Source organism: Arachis duranensis, chromosome 8 (genome assembly GCF_000817695.3).
Source record: "Arachis duranensis cultivar V14167 chromosome 8, aradu.V14167.gnm2.J7QH, whole genome shotgun sequence".
Classification (NCBI taxonomy): Eukaryota; Viridiplantae; Streptophyta; class Magnoliopsida; order Fabales; family Fabaceae; genus Arachis; species Arachis duranensis.
Genome location: NC_029779.3, coordinates 13,717,799 through 13,745,145, shown reverse-complemented (window position 1 = coordinate 13,745,145; position 27,347 = coordinate 13,717,799). Strand labels below are relative to the sequence as shown.

The window sequence follows — 27,347 nt, the reverse complement described above, 5'->3', positions numbered from 1 at the left end:
TGCATTATGAGGTTGTTGCTGCACACTTTTGTCTTTGATCAACTCTAACAAGGCAAATCTTTGCTCTGGAGTGAACTCAGATCATGATATTTCAGTGTTTTCTTGGAGACAATTGAGCTGGAATTGTTTGTCACTGAGTATATCACCATGCCCCTCAGTAATCACGTGATTGATGGTGGTGTTATGTTGCTGCCGTTGATAAAAATGAGAGGAGTATCCATACTTCTTATAGCATATATCTTCTGTGTGGCCTTGCTTGTTACAATGAGAGCAAGCCAGTGTAACTCCACGACCTCTACAATAGGAGGATATGTTTACCATGTTCGCCAAAATTGAGAAATCAATGAATCACAGACTAATAAGGATTTAGATATTCTTCCTTCCAACTCGTTGATCAGAACAACTATGTTCACCAAAAAAAATCTTGCGAAATAGCCTCTCATCAAACTCTATTGGATGAGTTTGAAGGAAGAGGGAAGAATGGGGGAAAGAAAATGTCGAAAGAAAAATTAGGGATAGGAAGAAAATGGCGAAATTGGATTGGATCTTAATTCACAACTTTTTTTTTAAAATTGGATTCACAGCTTGGTTGCTCTCTACGTTCACCGCACCATGAAGAAAATCTTATGTCCTAAGCTGTTCAAGCTGTGATGTTGATGGTTTGATGAACCAGAAGGGATTAAGAGAGAGAGAAAAATAAGTTCTTCTCATTGTTGAAGAGAATGAAAAATTCCCTTAGAAAATATTTGTTGAGTTATTACACCTTATATACTATGTACTCTTTATGTATTCTCACTAAAAAATAATTACAATGGTAAGCTTATTATTGATAAAAAAAATCTAGGTAACAATCTTCATCAATCCACTTGAAGAAGCTGCAATGGCTGTCCTTCTACAGGAATTTAAGGGAATCCTACGGTTGAAAATCCCCACAACTAGTAAGAATATTGAAGATAAAGGAATTTATGAGAATAACTCACTCGTATCTTGGACATATATGGAACAATCTATCTGGTTTTCTGAAGTTTCAGATTTCTTAATCAATATCTTCAACCCACAATGACATATAAGGTCTTCATTCTTTCTTTTTCTTCGCATAAACGAGCTAGACTCATAGCTACAAACTGAGTGACAGGAGACTCATCCACGACGATCTCTGTTTCCACCACCCATCATGCCGGCGAGCTCTAATATTGATCTCTAAACCTCTATAATTGCACTCAACGTAAGGGGACATATATACACTATGATGGGATTAGGGTTATTAGTTAGGGATTAATTTTACGAATTTCATAAAGTAGTCGTGCTGACATGGATCCTAACATGCCATGTCAACTTTCGTTAACGGCGTTAGTAAGAGAGTTGATAGAAGGACTAACGTGACTCACTGAAAATGTTTCGGGATGGATGGGACCAAATTGAAAATCGCGTGATCTTTTAGAAATCATTTTAACTATTTATTCATTTAATTATAAAAAATATACTTTAAATTAATTTCTAAAATATACAATTGTGATCGGTTGATTTTTCTATCTACTACATAATAACAAATGACATAAATTGATTTTTCTATCTACTACATAATAACAAGGTGTAGTCTATAGTGGCCACAAGTTTTGGTGCCTATGGTGGCTATGAACTTTACAAAATGATATTTTCAACCAAATAAAATAAAAAATTGAAGCATGTTTCAGTTTTATTAATAAATAATGACATGTTTATGAGTGTAAATAAAAGAAAAAATTAGACCATTTATCATATTTCTTGACAAAAAAAATGATTTATCGTTTTTCTCGTCGTCGGAAATGAAGTCGCTACCAATGCCCAAAATTTAAAAAATGATAGTATCTAAAAATACTTACATTGCATTAATATTTTCATTATCTACTTATACTTTTCTTTTTTGTAATTAATAATTTTAAATTTCACTTTACTAATATTAAAATTTATTAATAACAGTAACTTTATACTTCAAAATTTTTATTGCAGAATAAAATGATTTTTAGATACTATCATTTTTTAAATTTTTTATTAACGTGAGAAAAAAATTATTAACGTGAGAAAAAAATTAATGCAATGTAAGTATTTTTAGATACTATCATTTTTTAAATTTTGGGCATTGGTAGTGATTTCATTTCCGACGACGAGAGAAAACGATAGATCATTTTTTTGTCAAAAAAATGATAAATAGTCTAATTTTTTTCTTTTATTTACATTTATAAACATGTTATTATTTATTAATAAAACTAAAACGTGCTTCAATTTTTCATTTTATTTGGTTGAAAATATTATTTTGTGAAATTCATAGTCACCATAGGCACTAAAACTTATGGCCACTATAGACTACACCTAATAACAAATGACATAAATTTAGTATTAATACGATTTTTTAAAGACGATTTTAATAATTAATCTATATTATCTATTATGTAATGGATCCCGCTAGGGAGACAATGGACTATAAATGAACATCTCCTAGTACAAGGGATAATAAACATCAAGGATCGAACTTTTGACCTTTTGGATCTAACGCTTTAATACCATGTCATGATACCACTCATCCTAAAAATTTGAGCTGATGGAAAAATGTAACACTAATAATTATATCTCTAATACTCTATAAACCTCCATTGTACACATTGTATAAATATTTCATTGGCTCCTCATACTTTCCGTTATGTAATTATCTATTATGTAATAGTGTAATACTAATATAAGTCTCAAATGGTTAATGGTCATATCCAGTTCTCATAAATAAGTGTATACAGCTTGTTTTATGATCAATTCACTGGCCAGTGGCCACTAAATGATAATCCGTGACAAAACCATGGATTAGTATTGGCTTCTGCATAGTAAGGGTTAGTTAACCCTTTATTATCTTCTTATATAAAAAAATAACATAAATATGTATTTGATTTTTATGTTTTATTTTAAAAAATATTTTATATAGTATACAATCACTTCTATTTTTTATAACTATTTACACGATGAATATAATAAAAATTATTAGATAATAATTTTGTTAAATATGTCAAATTATATAATAGGTCTTAACTAGCCACTTTAGATGAGGATATGCTGTATGCAAGTCTTCTCTAACTATATACATCAAAATTAAATTTTTAAAATAAAAAAAGAAAGTTTTAAGACACACGAAAAAAAAAAAAAGGAATAATTGAGAAGAGAAGAGAAGAGAAGTGTGTATAACATAGGGGTGAGCGCAGAGGATTGCACCACAGACCAAGTGTAACCGACTCAGCTGCTGTGGATGAAATTCACGGCGATCGACAACGACGACGACTCGCTCTTTTTCTTCTTCTGCAATGGACTCTGTTCCTTTCCACGATGGCAACATCCACCATATTCTCGAAACCCGATACCTTCACTCTCGCCAAGTATCATCCTTCTTCTTTTTCTATAATTTTCCTTTCGAAGGGTTTACTACTTCGCGAATCCTACTTTTCTAATATCTTGAAATAATTACCGAAATGTTTTCTTGTTTTTGATTAGGATGTTAATCATAGCTTGCAGACACACTCCTCGTTGATTCGCAGGCTTACTCAGGAGAGAGAGTTAGAGGTTGGTAAGATGCTTTATATTCATATTATCACTTTCATATGATGAATTAGAAAGTTCATCTTTGATCACTTTTGTATTTCTTTTCTTTTGTTTTTTGAGTATTTGAAAGTAAGGAGTATGTAGCTGTGTTGTTCTTCTGTTCTTGTAGGATTATTGTATTCTGGAAAATTTGTGACATGTGCATATCGGTAAAAGAAAGTGAAAAGAAATTAGTGTATTGCTATATAGGGTTTTAAATAGTGATTGTGTGATTGCTCGCGCATTGCAGTGTGACTCCTTTTATTTTTTATTTTTGGAGTTAACAACATTGCTATACTGTGGTACTGTATCATGAGTTTGTTACTACACTGGCATTAGCATATTCATCCTTTTTTGCCTATTATGACCCTGGGAATTATTTGAATGTTCTCTTGTGTATCTGTTCTTTATGTTATCTTCTTGAACCAGGTAGGAAGTAGATATCAGGTTCTTAAGAATGCTGCCATTTCTCACACATGATTGGAATATAGATTGTCTTCCAGCGTTTAGCTGTTTGCTTCATTTGCCATGTGACGTACCCTCACATTCATTGTTATATTTTTACTGAGTATCCGCTTGCTATGATTTGAGCAGGGCCACCTTGGCTGTGTCAATGCTGTGGCTTGGAATTCCAGAGGCTCATTATTGATATCTGGATCAGATGATACACGGGTATGGCAATTTTAATCTTAAAAAAACTGTAATCTATATTAGCAGCTAAGTGGTAGAATCTATGTCTATAATAATATAAGAGAAATAAGCTTAAGGGTTTCAAGTCCGCAAAACTATTGCGTGTGCCTGTTCCATGAATATATTTCTCCCGTGTGAAAATTCATCTACATTTGGAATTAAGATGGAATTTCTGCTTCCTTGGCTAAATGGGCTTTTTGCCTTCCACATGATCAACATCTTTTCTGCATATTGTGCTTGTGCATGCTTTCATTTCCCTTAACAAGTAGACTGGTTGATCAGGAGGGAGGGAGGACACTGTACTGAGAATAATACTTGGATTTTATAATTAATCTAATTGTCTTTCTTCTCGTGCAATAGCTTATCTTTCTATCTATATTTAGCTACTCTTATCTCTTCAATAAAAATATAAAGTTCATATTCCATAAAAGTTACGATTTACATCTTATATTTTAAAGACCGGACTTGTTTGACGAGTTCAATCTTAAAATATATGAAAAGAGAGTGATAGAGCAAATTATTCCAGTTCTTTCTTTATATGGGCTTTTAGAGTAGCAAAAGGCACTGAATTGTGTGTAATATTTCCAGATAAATATTTGGAACTATGCTGATCGGAAACTTCTACATTCGATTGACACTGGTCATACTGCAAATATTTTCTGTACAAAGTTTATACCAGAAACTTCTGATGAGATTGTAGTCTCTGGAGCTGGAGATGCTGAAGTAATTCCATGATTCATTCAATAGTTGTAAGTGGCTTGTGCAAATTTAGTCATCGATCATAACATATTTTTCCGTTTGGCAGGTCCGATTATTTAATTTGTCTCACTTAAATGGATCTGCTGAAAATGCCATTGCTCCATCAGCACTTTACCAATGCCACACAAGGAGAGTCAAGAAGTTGGCTGTGAGTCATGTGGACCAAGACAATTTTAAATTGAAATAGTTTCACAACATAATTTACATGGGAGTATCTGATTTTATTTGCATCCTATTATCTGCAAGGCTTCATTGTTATATATTCATTTTGTGTAGGTTGAAAATGGAAACCCTAACGTGGTATGGAGTGCTAGTGAAGATGGGACCTTGAGGCAGCATGATTTTCGAGAGGGAACATCTTGTCCGCCAGCAGGATCTTCGCACCAAGAGTGTAGAAGTGTTCTAGTAAGTGGTTTAACTTCTTGTAATTCCTCCTGCTTGCAGTTTTGAACTCAGATGTTGTTTCTCTAGCAATATTTGCATACTTTTCAAACCATCGCATGTTGCAATAATTATTGTTGTTAATAAATCCTACATTAGCGCACATGTGAAACCTTTATTACTGAGGCATATCAAGGGAGATCAATAGGTTGAAATTTACATATGGCTCTTTGGCAGGCACTTATGAGTTGCATACTTGATGACATGATCTCACATGGTTATCTTAATATTCTTAAAATTACATGCCTTGCATACCGAAAGCAGTTAGGGTCAAATCTTTCTATGATATAGTTATTAGAATTTCTCACTGGGAAGTTTGTTAGGAAAACCATGTTGTTTTCAAAAGCTAGAATCCATGGCATAGTTTATTTATTATTTTTCATGTTTAATACGGAACCCCAGCTCGACTTACGGAGTGGAGCCAAAAGGTCACTTGCTGATCCTCCTAAACAAGTTCTAGCCCTAAAATCTTGTGATATCAGCTCAACTAGACCACATCTGCTCCTTGTTGGTGGGAGGTAAATATTCTATGTTGCTACATGTTATTTATTTCCCTTCATAATTTTTTTAATACATATTACATTTTGATATTAAATTCTCTATTTTGTTTAGTGATGCTTTTGCTCGCTTGTATGATCGGAGGATGCTACCACCTTTGAGCTCCTGTCGGAAAAGAATGTCACCACCACCTTGTGTCAATTATTTCTGTCCAATGCATCTTTCCGATCGTGTTAGTTCTGTGCTTTTTTATCTATTATATCTGCTTTTGATCAATTATTGCAAGTTCTTTTTCCTCATAAAAATGAATTCTCAATGGGGATATAGATATATTTTAAGGTTCCTGTCAAAGATATGTTTTTGGTTTGGAATATGAAATTCAGATGTTGAAGGGTTCAATTAATGCAATATTCCTGCATCATTGGGTATGTCTTCCTGTTTGTAGGGGTTGGTAGTGGCTGTACTATTATGTTGAATACCTGCCATTTGGCATGCTGATCATACACCCTACATGGGTTCCTTTTTCCATTACTGGCTAAAGCCAGATTCGAACCTGGATGTGGCTGTTTGGGGGGCATACGATATGCCACTTGAACCAAGCCTCCAACTGCAGTCCATGCTCTTGAACAACTTCTTTGGATTCCATTGCAAAGCCAACATCCTCTGCAGTTTTGGGCTTGCTTAGATCTTGTGGGGAGGTGGCAGCAATTGGGCATGACAAAAGTCTCAAATGCAGTTATGGTGGTAGTGGTCATGTAGATTTGGCACCGACTGTGGAATGGCAGGGATGGTAGAGGTAATGGTGTGTTGTTGATTTTGTAGAGGGTTTTGGGAAAGATTCCTAGCAATGTCCAACATTGACATGGCTACAGTGGGAAAAAATTCTGATAGTAGTAATAATATCCTAAAAATGTCTAAATCAAACCTAAGTAGTGTTTAATGTGCCCTACTAAAAAATAGGTGATCTGTATTGTGAACCTTTAATTCTGCATATCAAATTCCATGTGTTATGACTTACGATGGTCTCTATTACTCAACAATTTCCCCTTAGGATATTATGCACATGTAACTCTTACTGGAACTTCAAGCCAACCATTGTTGCACTCAAATTGGGTCTTGGTTCTTTCAGGGACATCCAAGCTTGCACTTAACTCATGTTACATTTGGTCCTGATGGAGATGAGGTTCTCCTTAGCTATAGTGGAGAGCATGTTTACTTGATGAATGTTAATCATGGTAAAGCATTTTAAATTGAACCATGTCTTGTTTAGTTGTTTATATCACACTAGTATTACTGTGATGTGATTTTTATCGTATTTTGTTTGATTGGATTGTTGGGTACTTGCATCAATAGTAGCAACAATAATAAGTAACCAAGGCTTTTTTTTTTATATTACATTATCCTAAATGGTGATATATAATTTTGGATATTTCGATATGCATCTTGAACACAATCAAGATCCAGTTTGATCTATATGATGGGATGTTATGCTGTGGCTTGAATAATTTAGCAGTCCAAATCTGTGGGACAAGGCTTTGTTATTACTGTTGTAATCATCATTTAGTATCAAGTCTTCATTGATGAACAATAAATCACATTATTGTCTAGGTGCGGGTATGGTATGGATTTGGGTGTTATCAAAGATCTATTCATAAGCTTTTATTTGGGTCAACAAGATCTATTCATAACCTTCCTTTTTGATCAACAAGATCTATTCATAACCATATAGATATAATAAGTTAATAACATCTATTCTGTTTGTTGTTTATTACCATGTTATATAAACTACACTACTTATTGAAGTCATACTCATTCATGTACCATGCAGCTGGATTGAATGACATGCAATATACTTCAGGAGATGTATCAAAACTAATGACATATTCTCCAACAATTAATGGAATGGAATTGCAACCTTCTGTATCTAGTGTTTTCCCAAATGGATTTTCAATAAAAAAGAATGTTGCTGCAAAGGTATGCACTTTTTTTTCTCTCTCGATTTTTTATTGTATTTTATATTATTCTATAAACTATTATGCTTTTGTTGCCGATCTGTGGTGAATCTAGCGATATAATTCTCTGGTTTGGCATTGACTAACTGGGTTTTATAGATTGACTACTGCAGGAAACTAATAAAATACGCTGAAAAGACCTTGAATGATGGTCCTTATTATGGAATTGAGGCATGTAATGAAGTTTTGAATTGCTACAGTCTTACTATTGGGCCTGCACTAAAATATGAATGCCTGTGTATTCGAGCTGCACTATTGCTTAAGGTTCTTCCCACTATATAATTTTTCACTTAGTATCCTTGTTAGTCCAATATTTTAAAGTTAACATCAGTTTGGAATTTATAAGTCTAACACTTTTTATTATGATTCTTTCTGTCAAATTATTGTCAATGTACATTCTGTTATTCCAAGCTGATCTTGCTTTTTTTTTTCTGCCTTGGCTAATGAAGGGTGGGATGTTTCTTCTCATTCTGAAAATAAATGAATTAGGAATAAAAATCTTACCATCTAAGTTCCTAAGCATCAATGCAGATCACCATTGATTTGTTTCTTGGATATGCAAATTGGCAGAACGTTTGAAGCTGCAAAGTAGTAATTATTTGTCAAAAGGATAAAATTGATATAGAAATTTAAATACTAAACTGATATCAAAAAAAAAAAAAAATTTCTTCTCCCTTTTTCTTTATCATGTTTTAAAACTTTGATGCTTATCTAGAGGAAGTGGAAAAATGATGCTCACATGGCCATAAGGGACTGCTGTGCTGCTAGGAAAATTGATAACTACGACTACAAAGCACTTTACTATATGTCAGATGCATTGTCACAGGTAATTCTGGGTTGTATAATCTTCACTTTTAGCATAATAGTTCAGTTGACAGGCTAGTTTGATGTTCAGTTAGACAATCTCAACTGACTGTTTATAAGGCTTTCAAGGAAATCCAAAAGCAAACAAGTAATCAAAGATTAGGCATCTGAAAATTTTGATGCACTGAAAATTAGGTCATTTCTGTGCTTGGTAAGGTTGACTATATAGTGCTAGTGCTACAATAAGCTTTAGTTGAATGAAATTTTAGGTTTGAGTGTACATTTTCTCCTACGTTATTTGCCAACTCTTGTTGATAGAACTTATCTTTTTGGATCTATGAATTAATTAATTTATATGTTAATGTTATGTTGCAGTTAGGAAGGCACAAAGAAGCATTGGATTTTGCTGTTGCTGCTCAGCTGTTGGCCCCATCCATACCGGAAGTTGCAGAAAGAGTAGAGAAAGCTAAGAAGGACATTTCTTCAGGTGAGCATAAGTTGGTTTCATGTGTGGATCATAGGCTGGATTTGGTTCTGAGAATAGGGCAAGACAAGACACAAAAAACAGACACATAAAAATTAGAGTTCTTGTATTTTGTTTGGCGATAAACTAGAACAAATTATAAAAGTCCAATTTATTATTATTTTTTTCATTCAAAAAATTTGGGAAGAAAAATATAATAATAAAAGCTACAATTATGAAATAGTAATAAGAATAATGAAAGAAAAAATAAAAAATAAGTTGTACTTCTTGTTAGTGTTTCTGTGTCCTTTCTATCAGGATGGACACAAAATACACTAATTCAATGTCTCTGGACACAATGTCTCTGTCCATGTTTCATCTGCCAAACACAATTTTATGTCTCTGTGTCCGTGTCTCAGTGTTTTGTGCCTGTAAACAAACGCAGCCTATAGTTATTTGGAGGAGGATAGCCCAGAGTGGTTGATCTATGAGGCCATGATGGTTGCTATTTTGAAATGCATCTTGACATATTGCCATTGTGGCTGCCAAGTGATCCACTCCTGCTATGCCACTATAATATCACTATAGGGTGGATTGAAATTTGATTATAAAAATGTTTTAATGAATCCAGTGAGTGGCCCTTTTCTTAAGAGGTTTGTGCACCATGGAAGTAACTGAAACAAACAATCCACCTTTTTCTCATTGAAACCATTGATGTTAGACTTTTAAGGTTACTATATTGCCAAAATCGCTAAGATTCAACCCAAAAATTATCTTTTTTATGTTGAGGGAGTCAAATGGTGTTTCTTTTTATGGTTTTATGATTATCTAAATGGTTTGTTGCTTAACCAGCCGAGGCAGAGAAAAATAACAAGACAAATGATGGAGGATCAAGATTCGATAGTCGAGGTGGGAGAATTTTGTCATTAAGTGACATACTCTATCGTTCGGAGGCTAACAGTGATGCTTCCCAAGATGGTCCAAGATCAGAGAGGGATGACTCTGATTATGATGAGGAGTTGGAGTTGGACTTTGAAACATCAATGTCTGGTGATGAGGGACATGATGTTGAGTCCAATATTCTTCATGGGAGTTTAAACCTTAGAATTCACCGAAGGGGTGACTCCAGAGAAAGCACTGGTGCGAATGGCACTGTTGAATCACCTTCGTCCTCATCACATAATGACAAAGCTTATCAGGTTTACATTTGTTGGCCTTTTTTATTCATATTATTGCGTTCTCGGTAATCTGTATCTTAGATAATAATTTGCTTTCTTCTAATTCTATTTTGTGTTGACAATGGTTTCCTTTTTATTTTCCATTCACTTTGTTGTGATGCAGTCTGAAGCAGCTATTGACATGAATCAAAGATTTATTGGCCATTGCAATGTTGGAACTGATATAAAACAGGCCAGTTTTCTTGGTCAAAGAGGTAAATGACTTTCTGTTCTCATGATTTATATAAACTTTCGTGTAGAGAAGCAAGCGCTTTCATCTATTAGTCTCCGTCAATCTCCAACGAAACTATATGTACCAGAAAGAATTATCTTTAAACAATCTCAGCAGTCAGCACCAGTGGTTCATGTGTGTTAAGAAACATATTGCTCCCCTTAAAAAGAGATGAAATTATATTTATTTTTAGTTGTTTCCCTTACTTCGTATGATAATACATTCTTTAGGAATGGAAAGCAATGATTTATACCAGCATAATCAATTCTAGTTTTCTTAAAATAACAGTTAGTCCATAATAGGCACAATATTTTCTTGTATCTTCATTTGCAGGTGAGTTTGTTGCTAGTGGAAGTGATGATGGCAGATGGTTTATCTGGGAAAAGCGAACTGGTAGACTCATAAAAATGCTGAACGGTGATGAATCTGGTAACCATTGTTTTCTCCATGGTTTCCAGTATTAGCAGCCCCCTCCCCCCCTCTCTCTCTCTCTCTCTCTCTCTCTCTCTCTCTCTCTTTCTCTCTCTCTCTCTCTCTCTCTGTGGTTTCCTGAGGATTTTGTTTCTACTCTGCAGTTGTAAATTGTGTACAATGCCATCCATTTGATTTTGTTGTGGCAACAAGTGGAATTGATAGCACAATAAAGGTGAGAAGGTTGACTTGATGTTGCTGGTGTGTTTTGGTAGAATGGAAACCTCCTTGAGAAATATTGTAGCGTTTTTTTGTTTTCTTTTTTCTTTTCAATAAGAATGAAAGCTTTTGGTTCGAATAGAATATTTCTGAATCTCTGGTAATTTGGTTATGCATTATTTGCAGTTATGGACTCCAAGTGCCCCTGTTCCATCTGCCGTAGCTGGTGGTGCAGCGGGACCAGAGACTGCTAATGTATTGGTTGCTATGGAGAGCAATCAACAAAAGTTATCCCGTGGTCGTGATTCCATTCTGTAAGGCTCTTGAAACCAGCATCTAGGCATAACATATCATTTGTGGTAATGCCGGCTAGAATAATGGTCATGTTTTGGGAAGCATAATGGCTTGTAACCTGTTAGGAACACCCCCCAACAAAAAAATAAAAATAATAAAATGAAAGGGGGGGAAGAGTCCTGTATTTCTTTGTTATATTGCGGCATTCAAGTACATAGGTATCTCCATTAGTGCTTCCGGAAGTGATCCACTGTTTTAGATATGTTTGATTATATCGTCGTGATTTCTGCAGGCCCTTTGAGCTTTTGGAGCCATTTAGAATGCATGAGTTTCCCGAAGGATCCCTGCGCCTGCGTCCTTTTGAATGTGCCCAGAGCTAAACATACACTAATCCTCACATGCTGGTAAATTTTCTCTCTTGCCCAAGTCAATGTTCACGTCTTGCATAAGTTAATCTTTGTAGAAGCCTTGTTGCAAGCTATTTGAAACACAAAATAAGTTTATCCGAGTACATACTGGATTGGTATATTTTCTCCACAAATTGAACCATTTCTGGGTTTTTATCTTGTGAAACCATTATTTATTATCAAAGTATTGATCTCTGTAAGTTCACTTTCTTTATTCTGCACGGTTTTTCATGTCGTATTTCTTATATTGTATACCTGAAGTTTTTAATGTATTGAATGTTATTCGAAACTTAGAAATCATGCCTTTTCAATATCTTGAAAATGCCCTAAAAACATAACCAAAAGAAACAACTCGTTAGAATCTAAGAATGGACAGCTTTGACTGTGGCTGATCCTTAGTCTTGCTAAATGGAAAAAAAAATGGTACATACCAAAGTATTTTACAACATTCGGCCCTTCCAACTTCTAATTATGTAGCATTTTCATGTTTGTATTATTGCAGGTACCGTATCCTGAAGTTGCATGAGTCTGGATTAATCAGTGATGTGTGGAAAACTGGAAATTAACAATAATGGGAAGCTATTATCCGTGTGGTAGTAGAATTGACCAAGGAACGCTTTTCAATGACAAGCGAAATAAGTTGCAACATTTACCTCCTTGGTTTATTTCCCAAGACTTCGTGATTTTTGAGAATTTTTTTGTACAAATTTAGTGGTCGTCTCACGGAGAGAAATGTTAGGTGACTGATATTTCTTTCTTGCATTTGCTTTGCATTTGAGCCAACATTAGTCAAACTTTTCATTTTCTTCCATTAAAAGTGTTGGCTCTTTACTTCTTTAGTATTCCTTGTAATATAATATGTATAGTAAAAGGTGATACCTAAATTGAAATATGATGAGGTTTATTAAATTTATTTGTACAGTAAATGTTCCAGACTTATTTCTTGATTGTCGAGAGGATTTGATTCAATTCCTATAGGAATACTACATGATGATTTTAGGTTTTGGCCATCCTCGGGTATTGAGGTCTTACTATTTAATGATTAAGGAAGAAGACTAATTTCATTTTTTATGTAAGGCTTAATCTTAAAAGAGAAAATATAGAGAATCAATTATAGTATAAACTAGCAGAAGGATGCAACAATCGACAGGAAATGACTGTAGGGAATCTCCTAAGAAAGCATGGTCTTCAATCGACAGGAAATGACTGTAGGGAATCTCCTAAGAAAGCATGGTCTTCTGAGATTTGGCAACCGAGTCTAGAGAGCATCACCGAAGAATGAATTAAATTTGGGGGCATGCGAAGCCATGAGTGTTGATGATATCCAATAATATATCAGCCGGAAGTTTATACTATAATTTTGTCACAAAGACTAATGAAGGCAAATTTTGTTACAACTGCTTGGAAGTTGAATGTACATAGCCGGATAACTACATGAAAGAGAATAAATCTTGTAAACAAAAATGAAAAGTAATAAATCTAGCGAGTATCATTAAACACTAAAATACAGAATTATTGTGTGAGAATAGGTGTACTATATCATAGCCGGAAGAATTACATTATCTGATGGCATGGACGATCCTGTTTGTAACATTCAAATAGAGGGGGCCTCCAATGGTTTGCAGCACAGATCTCATACAAATTTAATCTCGCAGGTCTTTTATTCATACCTAGAACCACAACAGTTCCATTTTTGATTCAATAAATAATGAACTGAGTTAGTAATTCAAAGGTTAGCAATTTTGAGTAACCCAAAAGAAGTCCATACATAGAAGCACAAAGATGGAGAGAAGCTACTTCAAATTCAAAGTCCTAAAAGAGAATGTGTACCTTGTTCATGTGGAGACTGGGAGGATGCGTTGTTCTCACAGTCACAGGTGTCGCCCTTTTGCAAGGGAGTGTGTCCTAAGATGCCCTCGTCAGAATCCATCTTTATTACTTTAGCAGCTAGTATGAAACCAGAATCCTTCAAATTACCCTGCAAACTAAGAAGCTGAAAATTCGCACATACCAATTTGGGAAAAAGAGAAAATTTCACAACCTTCACCTTGGATCGCAAATCGGTCGAGCTGAGGAAGCAGCTTCAGAGTTCTGCAGACTACAGACACATATATGGTAGGTCATCTACTCATCTCACCATCTATTTATAATATAACAAAAGAAATCAAGATAAATTGACAATTATTTTTGAACATTTAAAATTTTTTTTATTATACCACTTCATATTATGATGGCATCATCTAGTTTTATTCTTTGTATCATAACTTATGATTTTTCTCATGATTGAGTTTTTTTTCTTTTTGTTTTCATAATACTTATTTGCTTCTTATTCTATTACTTAATTCTTGCGAATGTTTTCAACAAGTATTTTAAGATTTTAGTCAATGATTATAGGTTTTTTAAGGTTACTAAACATATATATAATTAGATGTCTCTAAACACTAGAACATATAATATCTCATACTTTCTGCCTTTCATTCTTATTAATATTAACATGAAGGCCGTGCATTTGCACGGAATTTCATTTTAGTCAACATGTTAAAAAATAAAATGATTTAACATTCTCAAAAGAAGAAAAAAGATAACCTAATAGTTCACATATATTTATAGAAACTATTCATAACATAAAGCAAAAAATAACATGGACTAATTAACAAGTTCACATATTATACATATTATGTATTTTAGAGGATGAAAAATTAAGGTTCTAAAATATGATACACATTCCAAAAATAAACCAGAAAATTGAGAATCCACCTAAATAATTACTTTTAATTACAGAAACTTGAATTAGATGATCTTCTTTCAAAACCATCTTAAAAATACATGAATATGCAGCTTTAAGTTTATACATTTTCACAAAATCTTTCTATTTATGACCAATTTTGTATTTTCAGTTCTTGCCTTTACTTTTTAGCACATTCATTGCAAATCTTTTAATAATCTCTGAGTCCTTAACAACAAACTTCTAATATTTTGATCTTTCAGCATTAAGTAGTAACCTAGCAAAGTAATATGGGATATGCTGTGTAAAAAAAAAGTAACAATTAGTCCATAAAAAATAAAGTAACCAATAAACATGAAAATATAATTATACAAACTTACAAATTGATCAGCTTTGACTTTATACTTAGTCAAGGTCTTGTCATGATGTAGAACAACATATTTGTTTATTTCAATGTTAATTTATAGAAAAAATATCATGAAACTAAATATTACAACAATAAAAAATGTAAAATGATGCTATACAAAATATTCTAAAATGCAAATTAACTATTCTACTCAATACAATTTGAATGTAACAAACCTAACCACTAATTAGTTTACATTAAGAGATACAAATTCAAGAACACATGTAATGTAAACTAATGTAATATTAAATCGGAAAAGAATAAAAAATAATATGAAAATAAAAATTAAGCATAAAACATGTAATGCTAAAAAATTTAAAAGAAACTAATATGCAAATATTTAAAACATATGATAATACCTTACGCTAATAAATTGTGTTAGACCACAGGCATCTCGATCAATATCTATATCATTTGACATTAAAAAAATAAAAAGAACATTCAAATAAAGAAAGAAAGAATATAGTATTAAGGAAAATTATAAAAAAAAAGTCCATATATAAAAAAGATCATAATTATAATAACAAGAAATATAATAAGTGAAAAGGAAGGAAAAGTTACAATATTTAACTATTAGAGAAAAAAAATAACTTATAGTATTTATGGATACAGTGCTAGGTAATGAAGAAATAACATTTTTTTATAAAATATCACAAATAATGAGCACAATACAATATATATTATATCTAACACTTGGTTGAGAAATACATGAAAAGAAAAATTACACGGACCATGTGAATGTTAGGATTTTTGACTTCATTTCTTTTAAACATTTCTTTTTATATAACCTTGCTAAAGCACATAATTGAAACATTTAAATTTGATTTGTCTCACAAAAACAATATAAGATACATATACCAATATGTAGCAAAGAATCTTCAACATGATATTTGAGTCATTTTGTTTATTAAAGAATACCAACCAATCATTTTAACAAACAAAACTATACACATATATATAGAGACACACACGTATATAGATATATTTATGAAGTAAACCTACAATAGGAATGAGAGAAAAAATCGAAAACTCAGATATCTAATATGCATATGATCCTAATCTAAAAAAAATATGTAAAAAAATCTGACTCCTAAAATATAGCACCAAAACTATACCTAATAATACAATATACCTAGTACATAGCTAGATAAAAGAATAATATATAACTCATAATTTCTTGTTTCACACTCTTAAAAAAAAATACCTTGCTAGGATACTCAAATAATTATAAAATAACTATTAATGAAATTAAAAATACACACTACATGAATAAATAAAAAAGCTGTTGTATTTCATTTATTCTTGTGCTTTCACACTGACGAGTCTGAAAAATTCAAATTTATTTTGATGATAAACAAACATTATTGAAATAGTTAATTACAAAATTATTAATTTGATTTTCATTTAACATATGTTAATTAATAATTTTGTGATGCAGGTTTCTTATTGGGCCGAAAATAAAAGATAAATATTGCAAGCCCAATATACTTAAAACCATTCAGCCTTGTTTAAACGTTTCCTCTATTATGTAGCTGAAGCAATTTGTAATTACTTGGGCCGAAATGAAAAGAAGAGATCCCAAGCCCAATAAAATTAAAATTCAACCTTATGCAATTTTTGTCATATGAATGTTGGCTGAAATGTTTTATTACTTGGGCCAAATTGAACTATTATTGGTATAAGCCCAAGTTAATTATTTTTGCTATACACCCATTGCATGATCCAAAAACAATTAACCAGGAAAGCAAATGTTGTTATTGCTTTATGCCTTCAACGGATCTCACACTTCACCATGTGATGAAATTCAAATTTTATTAAAGTGAAGTTAATAAATGCATGGGAACTATGAGAGAGAAAGTGTCATTGATTTGATTGAGGACATCAATGCTGCACGCTAAACTACAAGGGAAGTAAAAGCAATCTCATTTCAATTAATTTGATTCATTTAATTGCTGTTCTTCTAGCTCTATCCTCTCTCTCATCTCTTTCTTCTCTTCGGTCATATCACAGGAAATTATGGAAGCTAAGTTGAGCTACCAAAAGAAAGAAGAAGCTATATGCATCAAGACCATCGAATTGATGGCAAGAAAACATAAAAAATGTAGTGGCTGAGATTCTTATCACTTATGGTAAGATATGGTGATGAGATCTTGCCTTCTCCATACCAAAAATGGTTGAAGGAGATTCGGCCAGTAAGGAGAAGATCCTTGGAGAGATATCTTATCTCTGCTTTTGGGTTCACTCATTACAGAAGGTAGCTAGGGTGGCTACGTGAGAAAGGAAGCAAAAGTGGAGCAGAAGAAGTCATCATCATCATGAAGCATCAAGGGCCAAAAATTCATCTTGGAGAGCGAGCCAAGGATGGAGTGCTCGGATTGATGAAGATTGATGACCAAGGAAGGACTAGAGGTAATTGCATGTTGGCTATTGCATGTGTTATCTCTTCTCTCTCTTTGGCCGAACCGATTTTGCATGGAGAAGAAGAAGTTGGCTTGGTTTTTAGCTTCAACTGTGGAGGCTTCCCTCTTCTATAAAAAGAAAGAACAACCACGGTTTGGAGTAAGGAGAAAGAAGTTAGAGTGCAAGGCACAGGGTTCTCAGAGTTACCTGAGCTAACAGTTTTTCTTCTCCTTCAATGTATTCTGTTTTGTATTTTTCTGTTTAATTTTGTCATGTCTTGAGTCTCATGAAAAAAAAGGCAAACAGTGAGGTTTGTTTGAAAAAGCCATAGAGCGGAAAAAGGCAGAGAGTGCAAAATTAAAAGAAAAATCCATAGATGTCCTTAGAGTTCCTTTGTACATCTGTGTTGTGTATCATGATTCTATGGGAATCCCCTTGTAAGTTGGGTTAGCACTTTACAGTCTGTAATCAAGAAGATTATAGTAAAATTCTATCATTGTTATGATGGAGACTAGATGTAGGCTGCACTGCACTTAGCAGCTGAACCAGGATATATCTGGGTGTAATTTTCTCTCTTCTCTACTCCATTTCTGTTTCTACTGCACAGGAGCTAAAACTAAAAATATCTCGTGCCAAGTGACGAGACAAAATAAAAGTCTCGTGGCTAGGGACGAGACAAAAATAAAAAAGTCTCCAGAAGTTATTTCAAAGGACTGCAAGTGTTACTGAGCGAAAAGGGGGCTAAGATTCAACCCCCCTTCTCTTAGCCACTGAAAACTATCAATTGGTATCAGAGCTTGGTCTCAAAGAGATCAAGCTTTGCAGCTTGGAGAAAAGATCCAGATGGCAGAAAGTAGTGGCTCAAATCTGGTGTCCTACAACCTTAAAGAGGAACAATCAAGCAACAGACCGCCTCTTTTTAATGGGAAAACTATACCTATTGGAAGGAGAGAATGAAGATCTTTGTACAAGCAGTGGATTACTAACTATGGAAGATTATCCTGGAGGGTCCTCAATTTCCAACTAACACAAGTGCTAAAAGAGTAGTCACTCTTAAGCCAGAAGCAAGCTGGACCGAGGAAGATAAAAAGAAGGTGGAGCTAAATGCCAAGGCTGTAAATCTGCTCAATTGTGCTATCAGCTTTGAGGAATACCGACGGGTATCACGATGCACAACGGCAAAGAAAATCTGGGATAAACTGCAAATCACTCATAAAGGAACCACCATTGTGAAGAAGACTCAGATAGACATGTTAAACAGAGAGTATGAAATGTTTGCAATGAAGGAAGGAGAATCCATTGATGAAATGTTCGAACGGTTCAACACCATCGTTGTTGGCTTGGATGCTATGGAAATAACACATTCTGATTCTGTGCTTGTGAGAAGAGTGTTGAGATGTCTCACTAAAGAGTGGGAAACAAAAGCTTTAATTATTTCTGAGAGTAGTAATTTAGACTCCATGACATGTGATGATTTGAGAGGAAACTTACTTGCTTTTGAAAACACTTACTTGAAAAAAGATTCAAAAAAGAAAGGAATTGCTTTTTCTGCTATAACTAACCCCCTGGATGATGAATCCAGTGATAATTCATCTGAAAATGAGTTTGTGTTGTTTGCCAAAAAATTCAGGAAAATGGTGAAGTTCAAAGGGAAAGGCAAAGGCAGCAGCTCAAGAAAAATGAAGAAAGACCTAAGCAAAGTAACTTGTTACAACTGCAAGGAAATGGGGCATTTCAAATCTGATTGTCCCAAGTTGAAGAAGGAGGAGAAGCCGAAAAGAGGAAAGAAGAAGGGACTGATGGCTTCATGGGAAGACTTGGAAAATGACTCAGATGATGATGAGGAATCCGAGATCAAGTCACAACCATGTCTCATGGCAGATCACATAGATCAGGTAGTCTTCCACAACCCTAACATTGAAGATCTTCATCTTATGATAGACCACCTTTCTGGAAAAATAAGATGTTTTCTCCTTGATAACCAAGATTTTGAACAACAAATTATCATTCTTAACACTAAAAATGATTTTCTCAAGGAAAAGCTAAGGGAGGCCGAAACTGCTTGTGATCTTGTTGAAGAAAATAAGCAGTTAAAAGCCCAACTTAGAAGTTGTGAAAGTAACCATTCTGTTGTTGTATATGTAAATTGTTTTAAGGAGAATGAAGAGTTGTTGAAAAAGATTAAAAATCTTGAAAATGACTTAGCCAAGTTTACTTAAAGTTCTGAAAATTTAAATCAAATATTGGCTAGTCAAAAATCACTCTTTGATAAAGCTGGTTTGGGATTTTACAAATCTGCTGAGAAACCTTCTTTTGAAAATAGAGCTTCAGTTTCTAATGACACAAGGTTTCAAGATCCCACCTACTTTAACAAATCAGCAACTCCAAGATTTTGTAAACTATGCAACCGAAATGGACATTTTCCCATTCAATGTTTTTTTGGTGAAAGAATGATTGGTGACAAAGTTTACAAAGTTGTTTTTGATAATGGTTTGGGTCATAGAAGATGGTTTAACGTGAAAGGATCCAAAAAAATTTGGATACCTAAGGTCACTTGAGCTTGTTTTATAGGTATGCCTAGCATCCAAACGGAAGAAAAATATGTGGTACATGGACAGCGGATGTTCTAGGCACATGACCGGAAAGACAACCTTCTTCATAAAGCTTGATGAGTATGCTGGAGGACTTGTCACTTTCGGTGATGATGGAAAAGGAAAGATAGTGGCCTTTGGAAAAGTTGGTAAAAGCTTTTCATCTTGTATAAATGATGTTCTTCTTGTAAATGGCTTGAAACATAATTTACTTAGTGTAAGCCAATTGTGTGATTTAGGATTTGAAGTTATTTTTAAAAAATTTGTGTGTTTGGTTGTTTGTGAAAAAATTAGGGATATTCTTTTTGAAGCTAAAAGATGCAACAATGTGTATGGATTAACTCTTGAGGACTTGAAAGAACAAAATGTAACATGCTTTACTTCTCTTAAATCTGAAAAATGGCTATGGCATAGAAAGTTGGGTCATGCTAGCATGTACCAAATTTCTAAGCTAGTAAAGAAAAATCTGGTTAGAGGAATTCCTAAAATCAAATTTGATAAGGATCTTGTGATGCTTGTCAATTAGGCAAACAAGTTAAATCCTCTTTTAAATCAAAAGATGGAATTTCAACCAAAAGGCCATTAGAGATGTTACACATTGATCTTTTTGGTCCAACAAGAACTCAAAGTCTAGGAGGTAAACACTATGGTTTGGTAGTGGTAGATGATTACTCTAAATTTGGTTGGGTACTTTTTTTTGCTCATAAAAATGATGCATTTCATGCTTTCTCAACTCTTTGCAAGAAAATTCAAAATGAAAAAGATTTAAAAGTGGCCCATTTGAGAAGTGATCACGAAAAAGAATTTGAAAACCAAGACTTTGAAAAATTCTGTGATGACTTTAGAATTACTCATAATTTTTCATGTCCTAGAACACCTCAACAAAATGGGGTTGTTGAAAGAAGGAATAGAAGCCTTCAAGAGATGTCTAGGGCTATGTTATGTGAGAATGAGGTTCCAAAGTTTCTATGGGCTGAAGCTGTAAATACAACATGTTATATTTTGAATAGGACCATTATTAGGAAAGGGTTAAAGAAAACTCCTTATGAGCTATGGAAAGGAACCCCTCCAAATCTTAAGTATTTCCATGTTTTTGGATGCAAGTGTTTTGTGCTTAATAACAAAGAAAATCTTGGCAAATTTGATCCAAAATCATATGAGGGCAAGTTTGTTGGATACTCCACTACTAGCAAAGCCTATAGAATTTGTTACTTTTTGTGATTCTAATTTAATTCCCAATACTGTGATAGATAATGATTCAGATTATGAAGAAGCTGGAACAAGCAAAGAAAATCCCAAGTCTGCCCAAAACAAAGAATCTGCCAGCCCAGTTTTGTCTTGTCAGAATGGAGGAGACATTTTCATTTTGTCTCCTGAGCCAGCAAGAGAAACTGAAATAGTGAGACCCACAGAAGCTCATCAAAGCTCAACACCACAAAGGAAGCCTAGAGAATGGAAGTCCATGAGGGGCTACCCTCATGATTTTATCATTGGTGATCCCTCTCAAGGTGTAACAACAAGATCCTCAACCAAAAGGCAATCCGAACCAAGCAATCTCGCCTTCTTGTCACAAATGGAGCCCAACAATGTGAGACAAGCTCTTGAAGATCCATCATGGGTCAAAGCCATGCAAGAATAACTTGCTCAATTCGACAAGAATGAGGTTTAGACATTAGTACCTCATCCGGATGGTAAGAAGGTAACGGGTACTAAGTGGATTTTTTAAAATAAACTTGGTGAGGATGGACAAGTTGTTCGTAACAAGGCTAGATTGGTGGCCCAAGGTTACGATCAAGAAGAGGGTATAGATTTTGATGAATCTTTTGCTCCGGTAGCTAGAATGGAAGCAATTAGGTTGCTTCTTGCCTATGCTGCCCATAAAGGCTCTAAAATGTTTCAAATGGATGTAAAATGTGCTTTCCTTAATGGCTTTATTGATAGAGAAGTGTTTGTGGCTCAACCCCCCCCGGTTTTGAGCATAAGGATTTTTCAAATCATGTTTTCAAACTCTTTAAAGCTCTTTATGGTCTTAGACAAGTTCCAAGAGCTTGGTATGAAAGGCTTAGTGCCTTTTTGTTGAAAAATCAATTTCAAAGGGATACCACGGATACTACTTTATTTATTAAAGTATCTAATGATGATATTCTCCTAGTTCAAGTTTATGTGGATGACATTGTGTTCGGTTCGGCCAATGAGACCTTGTGTGAAGAGTTTGGAAAACTCATGACTAGTGAGTTTGAGATGAGTTTAATGGGAGAGTTTACTTTCTTTCTTGGCCTCCAAATTAAACAAACTCCTAGTGGTACTTTTATTCACCAAGAAAAGTATGCAAAAGAACTTATCAAAAAATTTGGCCTAGAAAATTCTAAACCAATGGGAACACCAATGCATCCTAACACTAAACTTGAAAAGGATGACAATGGGAAAGATGTGGATGAAACAAGGTATAGAGGAATAATTGGTTCACTCATGTATCTAACTTCCTCTAGACCGGATATTGTTCAAAGTGTGGGTGTATGTTCAAGATTTCAATCTCACCCAAAAGAATCCCATTTTTCGGCTGTTAAGCGCATCATTAGATATATTAAGGGAACATGTGATTATGGCTTATGGTATCCAAAATCTGATGATTATTGTGCAGTAGAATTTTGTGATGCAGATTATGCGAGAGATAGAGTGGATAGACGAAGTACATCCGACATGTGTTGCTTCCTTGGAAGCTCACTTAACATGTGATCAAGCAAAAAACAAGCCACAGTGGCTCTATCCACAGCTGAAGCTGAATATATATTCGCATCTACATGTTGTTCACAATTAATTTGGTTAAAAACGCAGTTGGAAGATTACAAATTAAAGATCAAAAGTATACCCTTATTTTGTGATAATATGAGTGCTATTAATATTTCAAAAAATCCTGTTTTGCACACAAGAACAAAGCACATTGAAATTAAATATCATTTCATTTGAGAACATGTGCAAAAGGGTACTATTGATATTCAATTTGTAAAATTTGAAGACCAACTTGCTGATATTTTTACAAAACCCCTATGTGAAGACAGATTCTGCACATTGAGAAAAAGTTTGGGAATAATTGATTTAAGTTATATTGATAACTTGTGAAATTCTGATTTTGCTCAGTTTTGTCTCGTAGGAATGGACGAGATAAAAAGAGTGTTGGAAGGGCTGTGATCAAGGGGGAGGCTGCGCAGAATTTAATTTTTCGTGGGCCCTACCAAATCTCTTTGACCCCACCATGACAGTTTTGTTAGTTCTTCATTTTTTTGAAAATCACAATCTCTTTGTTGTCTCATCAAATCTTATTGGAAGAGGATGGTGTCAAATCGAATTTTTCCCTCCACCTAATCCCTTGATTCTAGAAAACCACCTTTTTCAGTTTATTTCAAATAAAAGAGAAACTCCTTGGGTATTAACCGCCTCTTAATGGACATTTAATTCACTTAATTCTCTCTCCACTCCACATTAAGAAAATGGTTTACCCGGGGCTGGTTCGGGAATTCTATGCGAACATGCGCCTAATAGATGGCTCAATTCATTCCTATGTAAAACGTGTTTACATGACTCTCAATCCTCAAATCATAAGTGCTGCTCTAGGGTACACGGATGAAGGGTCAAAAGTATACATGACTGACAAATGGGATGACCAAGTTGGACTCACTCATCAAACTGTTCTGTAGCACATTTGTGCAAACTTGTTTGGATTAGATGGGTCAATTCCCACTCATAAAGCTCTCGGCCTTGAGAACTCACTACTACACCGGATCATCACTCACATTCTGACACCACAAAGTAGTTCTCACCACAGAGTAACGGTTTCTGACTCCATTATTCTCTTTGCCTTTGTTACCTTTTCTCCAATTTTCTTTGCTTATCTTATGATTCGTCACATGTGGGAATCGATTAAAAGTACCAAAAAGGCTAATCTTCCTTATGGAATATTCCTCACTAGTATCTTTGAGTATTTTAAAGTCGATTTAACTAATGAAACTGTTGAGAATAAGATTTCAGTCATTTAGGGAGGATGAGTTACAGGGAGGATGATGATGGACAACCTCGAGGACAAGTTGGGAATTGATAGTAAAGAAGGCGCTGAGGAATCTAACTTTAATCTCTCTGATGATTAATTACTGTTTTCTCTATGTTTGTTGATATTTGGCATGTTTAGGCTCAATCTAATTCTGTTGTAGTTTATTTTGGTACTGTAGACACATGACACTGTAATACACTCTTGAGCTTTTGGATACATTTTGCACATTCTATTCTATATGTCATCTTTTTGCAGGTGCCCCTTAATGCCAAAAGGGGGAGAGATAGTGCTGAAAATTAAAACTGAAAAACAGGGGATGAAATTCTCTTTGAGAGTTCATGATCACCCTTGTTGATGCTGGATAATGCATATTAATAATGCATTTGGTTTATGATGTTTGATAATGCATTTGTTTTTATTATGTGGCTACCTGGTTGTTGATTTATCTTGATGAATATGCATGCTTCTATTGAAATAGGAATATTCTGATTTATCTTGGTAAACATGCTTGCTGAATACTTTATTTTTGGCAGTTTCTTTAAGCCTTGGGTATGAAAATAAATGTTGAAAATTACTGTGATCATGTCGTGATTAAAAATATTTTCTAACCATAAGTATGTTGCTCTGATTTGATTGGAAAATATTTTAAAATAGCAATTTATCTTCAAACATATTTTTTGGATAATTATAATGTGTGTTTGAGCAGAAAATCAAATTATTGATAACAAATGAGTTTTGATTATCATCCAATTCTGCTCATAAATCAAGCCATTCAACATCTTACATTGAATATGTTGAATAACATTGTTGCCTTAGGCTTGATAAAAATTGTTACAGGTTGGAGCTTCCCTTGGTAAAAATGGTATATATTAAGGGGGAGTCATGTGACAATTAGAAAGGGGGAGAAATTCAAATATTCAAAGGGAGTACTCTATACTCTAATCTTTAATTTCTTTCCATTTCAATTTTTAATAATGTTTGTCATCAAGGGGGAGATTGATGAGTTTGGAAAGCTCAAATTTATTTTGATGATGAACAAACATTATTGAAATAGTTAATTACAAAATTATTAATTTGATTTTCATTTAACATATGTTAATTAATAATTTTGTGATGCAGGTTTTCTTATGGGGCCGAAAATAAAAGATAAATATTGCAAGCCCAATATACTTAAAACCATTCAGCCTTGTTTAAATGTTTCCTCTATTATGTGGCTGAAGCAATTTGTGATTATTTGGGCCGAAATGAAAAGAAGAGATCCCAAGCCCAATAAAATCAAAATTCAGCCTTATGCAATTTTTGTCATATGAATGTTGGCTGAAATGTTTTATTACTTGGGCTAAATTGAACTATTATTGCTACAAGCCCAAGTTAATTATTTTTACTATACACCTAATGCATGATCCGAAAACAATTAACCAGGAAAGCAAATGTTGTTATTGCTTTATGCCTTCAACGGATCTCACACTTCACCATGTGATGGAATTCAAATTTCATTAAAGTGAAGTTAATAAATGCATGGGAACTATGAGAGAGAAAGTGTTATTAATTTGATTGAGGACATAAATGCTGCACGCTAAACTGCAAGGGAAGTAAAAGCAATCTCATTTCAATTAATTTGATTCATTTAATTGCTTTTCTTCTAGCTCTATCCTCTCTCTCATCTCTTTTTTCTCTTCGGTCATATCACAGGAAATTATGGAAGCTAAGTTGAGCTACCAAAAGAAAGAAGAAGCTATATGCATCAAGACCATCGAACTGATGGCAAGAAAACATAAAAAATGTAGTGGCTGAGATTCTTATCACTTATGGTAAGATATGGTGATGAGATCTTGCCTTCTCCATACCAAAAATGGTTGAAGGAGATTCGGCCAGTAAGGAGAAGATCCTTGGAGAGATGGCTTGTCTCTGCTTTTGGGTTCACTTATCACAGAAGGTAGCTAGGGTAGCTACGTGAGGAAGGAAGCAAAAGTGGAGCAGAAGAAGTCATCATCATCATGAAGCATCAAGGGCCAGAAATTCATCTTGGAGAACAAGCCAAGGATGGAGCGCTCGGATTGATGAAGATTGATGACCAAGGAAGGACTAGAGGTAATTGCATGTTGGTTATTGCATGGGTTATCTCTTCTCTCTCTTTGGCCGAACCGGTTTTGCATGGAGAAGAAGAAGTTGGCTTGTTTTTTGCTTCAACTGTGGAGGCTTCCCTCTTCTATAAAAAGAGAGAACATCCACAGTTTGGAGTAAGGAGAAAGAAGTTAGAGTGCAATGCACAGGGTTCTCAGAGCTACCTGAACTAACAGTTTTTCTTCTCCTTCAATGTATTCTGTTTTGTATTTTTCTGTTTAATTTTGTCATGTCTTGAGTCTCATGGAAAAAAAAGGCAAACAGTGAGGTTTGTTTGAAAAAGCCATAGAGCGGAAAAAGGTAGAGAGTGCAAAATTAAATGAAAAAGCCATAGATGTCCTTAGAGTTCCTTTGTACATCTGTGTTGTGTATCATAATTCTGTGGAAATTTCCTTGTAAGTTGGGTTAGCACTTTACAGTCTGTAATCAAGAAGATTATAGTGAAATTCCATCATTGTTGTGATGAAGACTGGATGTAGGTTGCACTGCACTTAGCAGCTGAACCAGGATATATCTGGGTGTAATTTTTTCTCTTCTCTACTCCATTTCTGTTTCTACTGCACATGAGCTAAAACTAAAAATATCTCGTGCCAAGTGACGAGACAAAAATAAAAGTCTCGTGGCTAGGAACGAGACCAAAATTAAAAAGTCTCCGGAAGTTATTTCGAAGGACAGCAAGTGTTACTGAGCGAAAAGGGGGCTAAGATTCAACCCCCCTTCTCTTAGCCACTGAAAACCATCACACACAAACATACATATACATAAACATCATAGCTAGAAATAAAAGAAATAAGGTTAGAATCCATAACCTGATTATATCACATCATTTATACAGGACACTGTGTACAATTCCTAGCAAAATAGAAACTAGCAAAAGGGAACTATCAAACCATGCTAGTCTTTGAACACAGCTAAAAAAATGGATGGGATAGAGAGACAACATCTTCATACTCATTTGTAACATTGGATTCAGTGCCTATGGCTTAACTATTTCTTAGATTAGTAGGCTATT

General features: G+C 34.2%; 1 protein-coding gene and 1 long non-coding RNA gene across 2 annotated transcripts; one reads left to right on the top strand and one right to left on the bottom strand.

Annotated features, from left to right (window-relative positions):
* Positions 1-3,177: 3,177 nt before the first annotated feature.
* Positions 3,178-12,883, top strand: LOC107460930 (protein ALTERED SEED GERMINATION 2). The gene is made up of 20 exons (XM_016079361.3): positions 3,178-3,395; positions 3,511-3,579; positions 4,192-4,269; positions 4,876-5,010; positions 5,093-5,194; positions 5,323-5,451; positions 5,890-6,005; positions 6,100-6,217; positions 7,115-7,220; positions 7,814-7,959; positions 8,097-8,261; positions 8,713-8,823; positions 9,177-9,288; positions 10,117-10,463; positions 10,606-10,696; positions 11,047-11,142; positions 11,289-11,359; positions 11,530-11,657; positions 11,930-12,041; positions 12,547-12,883. The coding sequence occupies exons 1-19, from the start codon at positions 3,324-3,326 to the stop codon at positions 12,015-12,017; spliced, it is 2,280 nt and encodes a 759-aa protein (XP_015934847.1). The 5' UTR covers positions 3,178-3,323; the 3' UTR covers positions 12,018-12,041; positions 12,547-12,883.
* Positions 12,884-13,377: 494 nt separating this feature from the next.
* On the bottom strand, positions 13,378-14,157 carry LOC110274496 (uncharacterized). Its single transcript, XR_002366515.2, has 2 exons — positions 13,875-14,157; positions 13,378-13,714 (listed from the first exon to the last, which is right to left on the bottom strand). It is a non-coding gene; the product is annotated as an uncharacterized LOC110274496 (long non-coding RNA).
* Between the last annotated feature and the right edge of the window lie 13,190 nt (positions 14,158-27,347).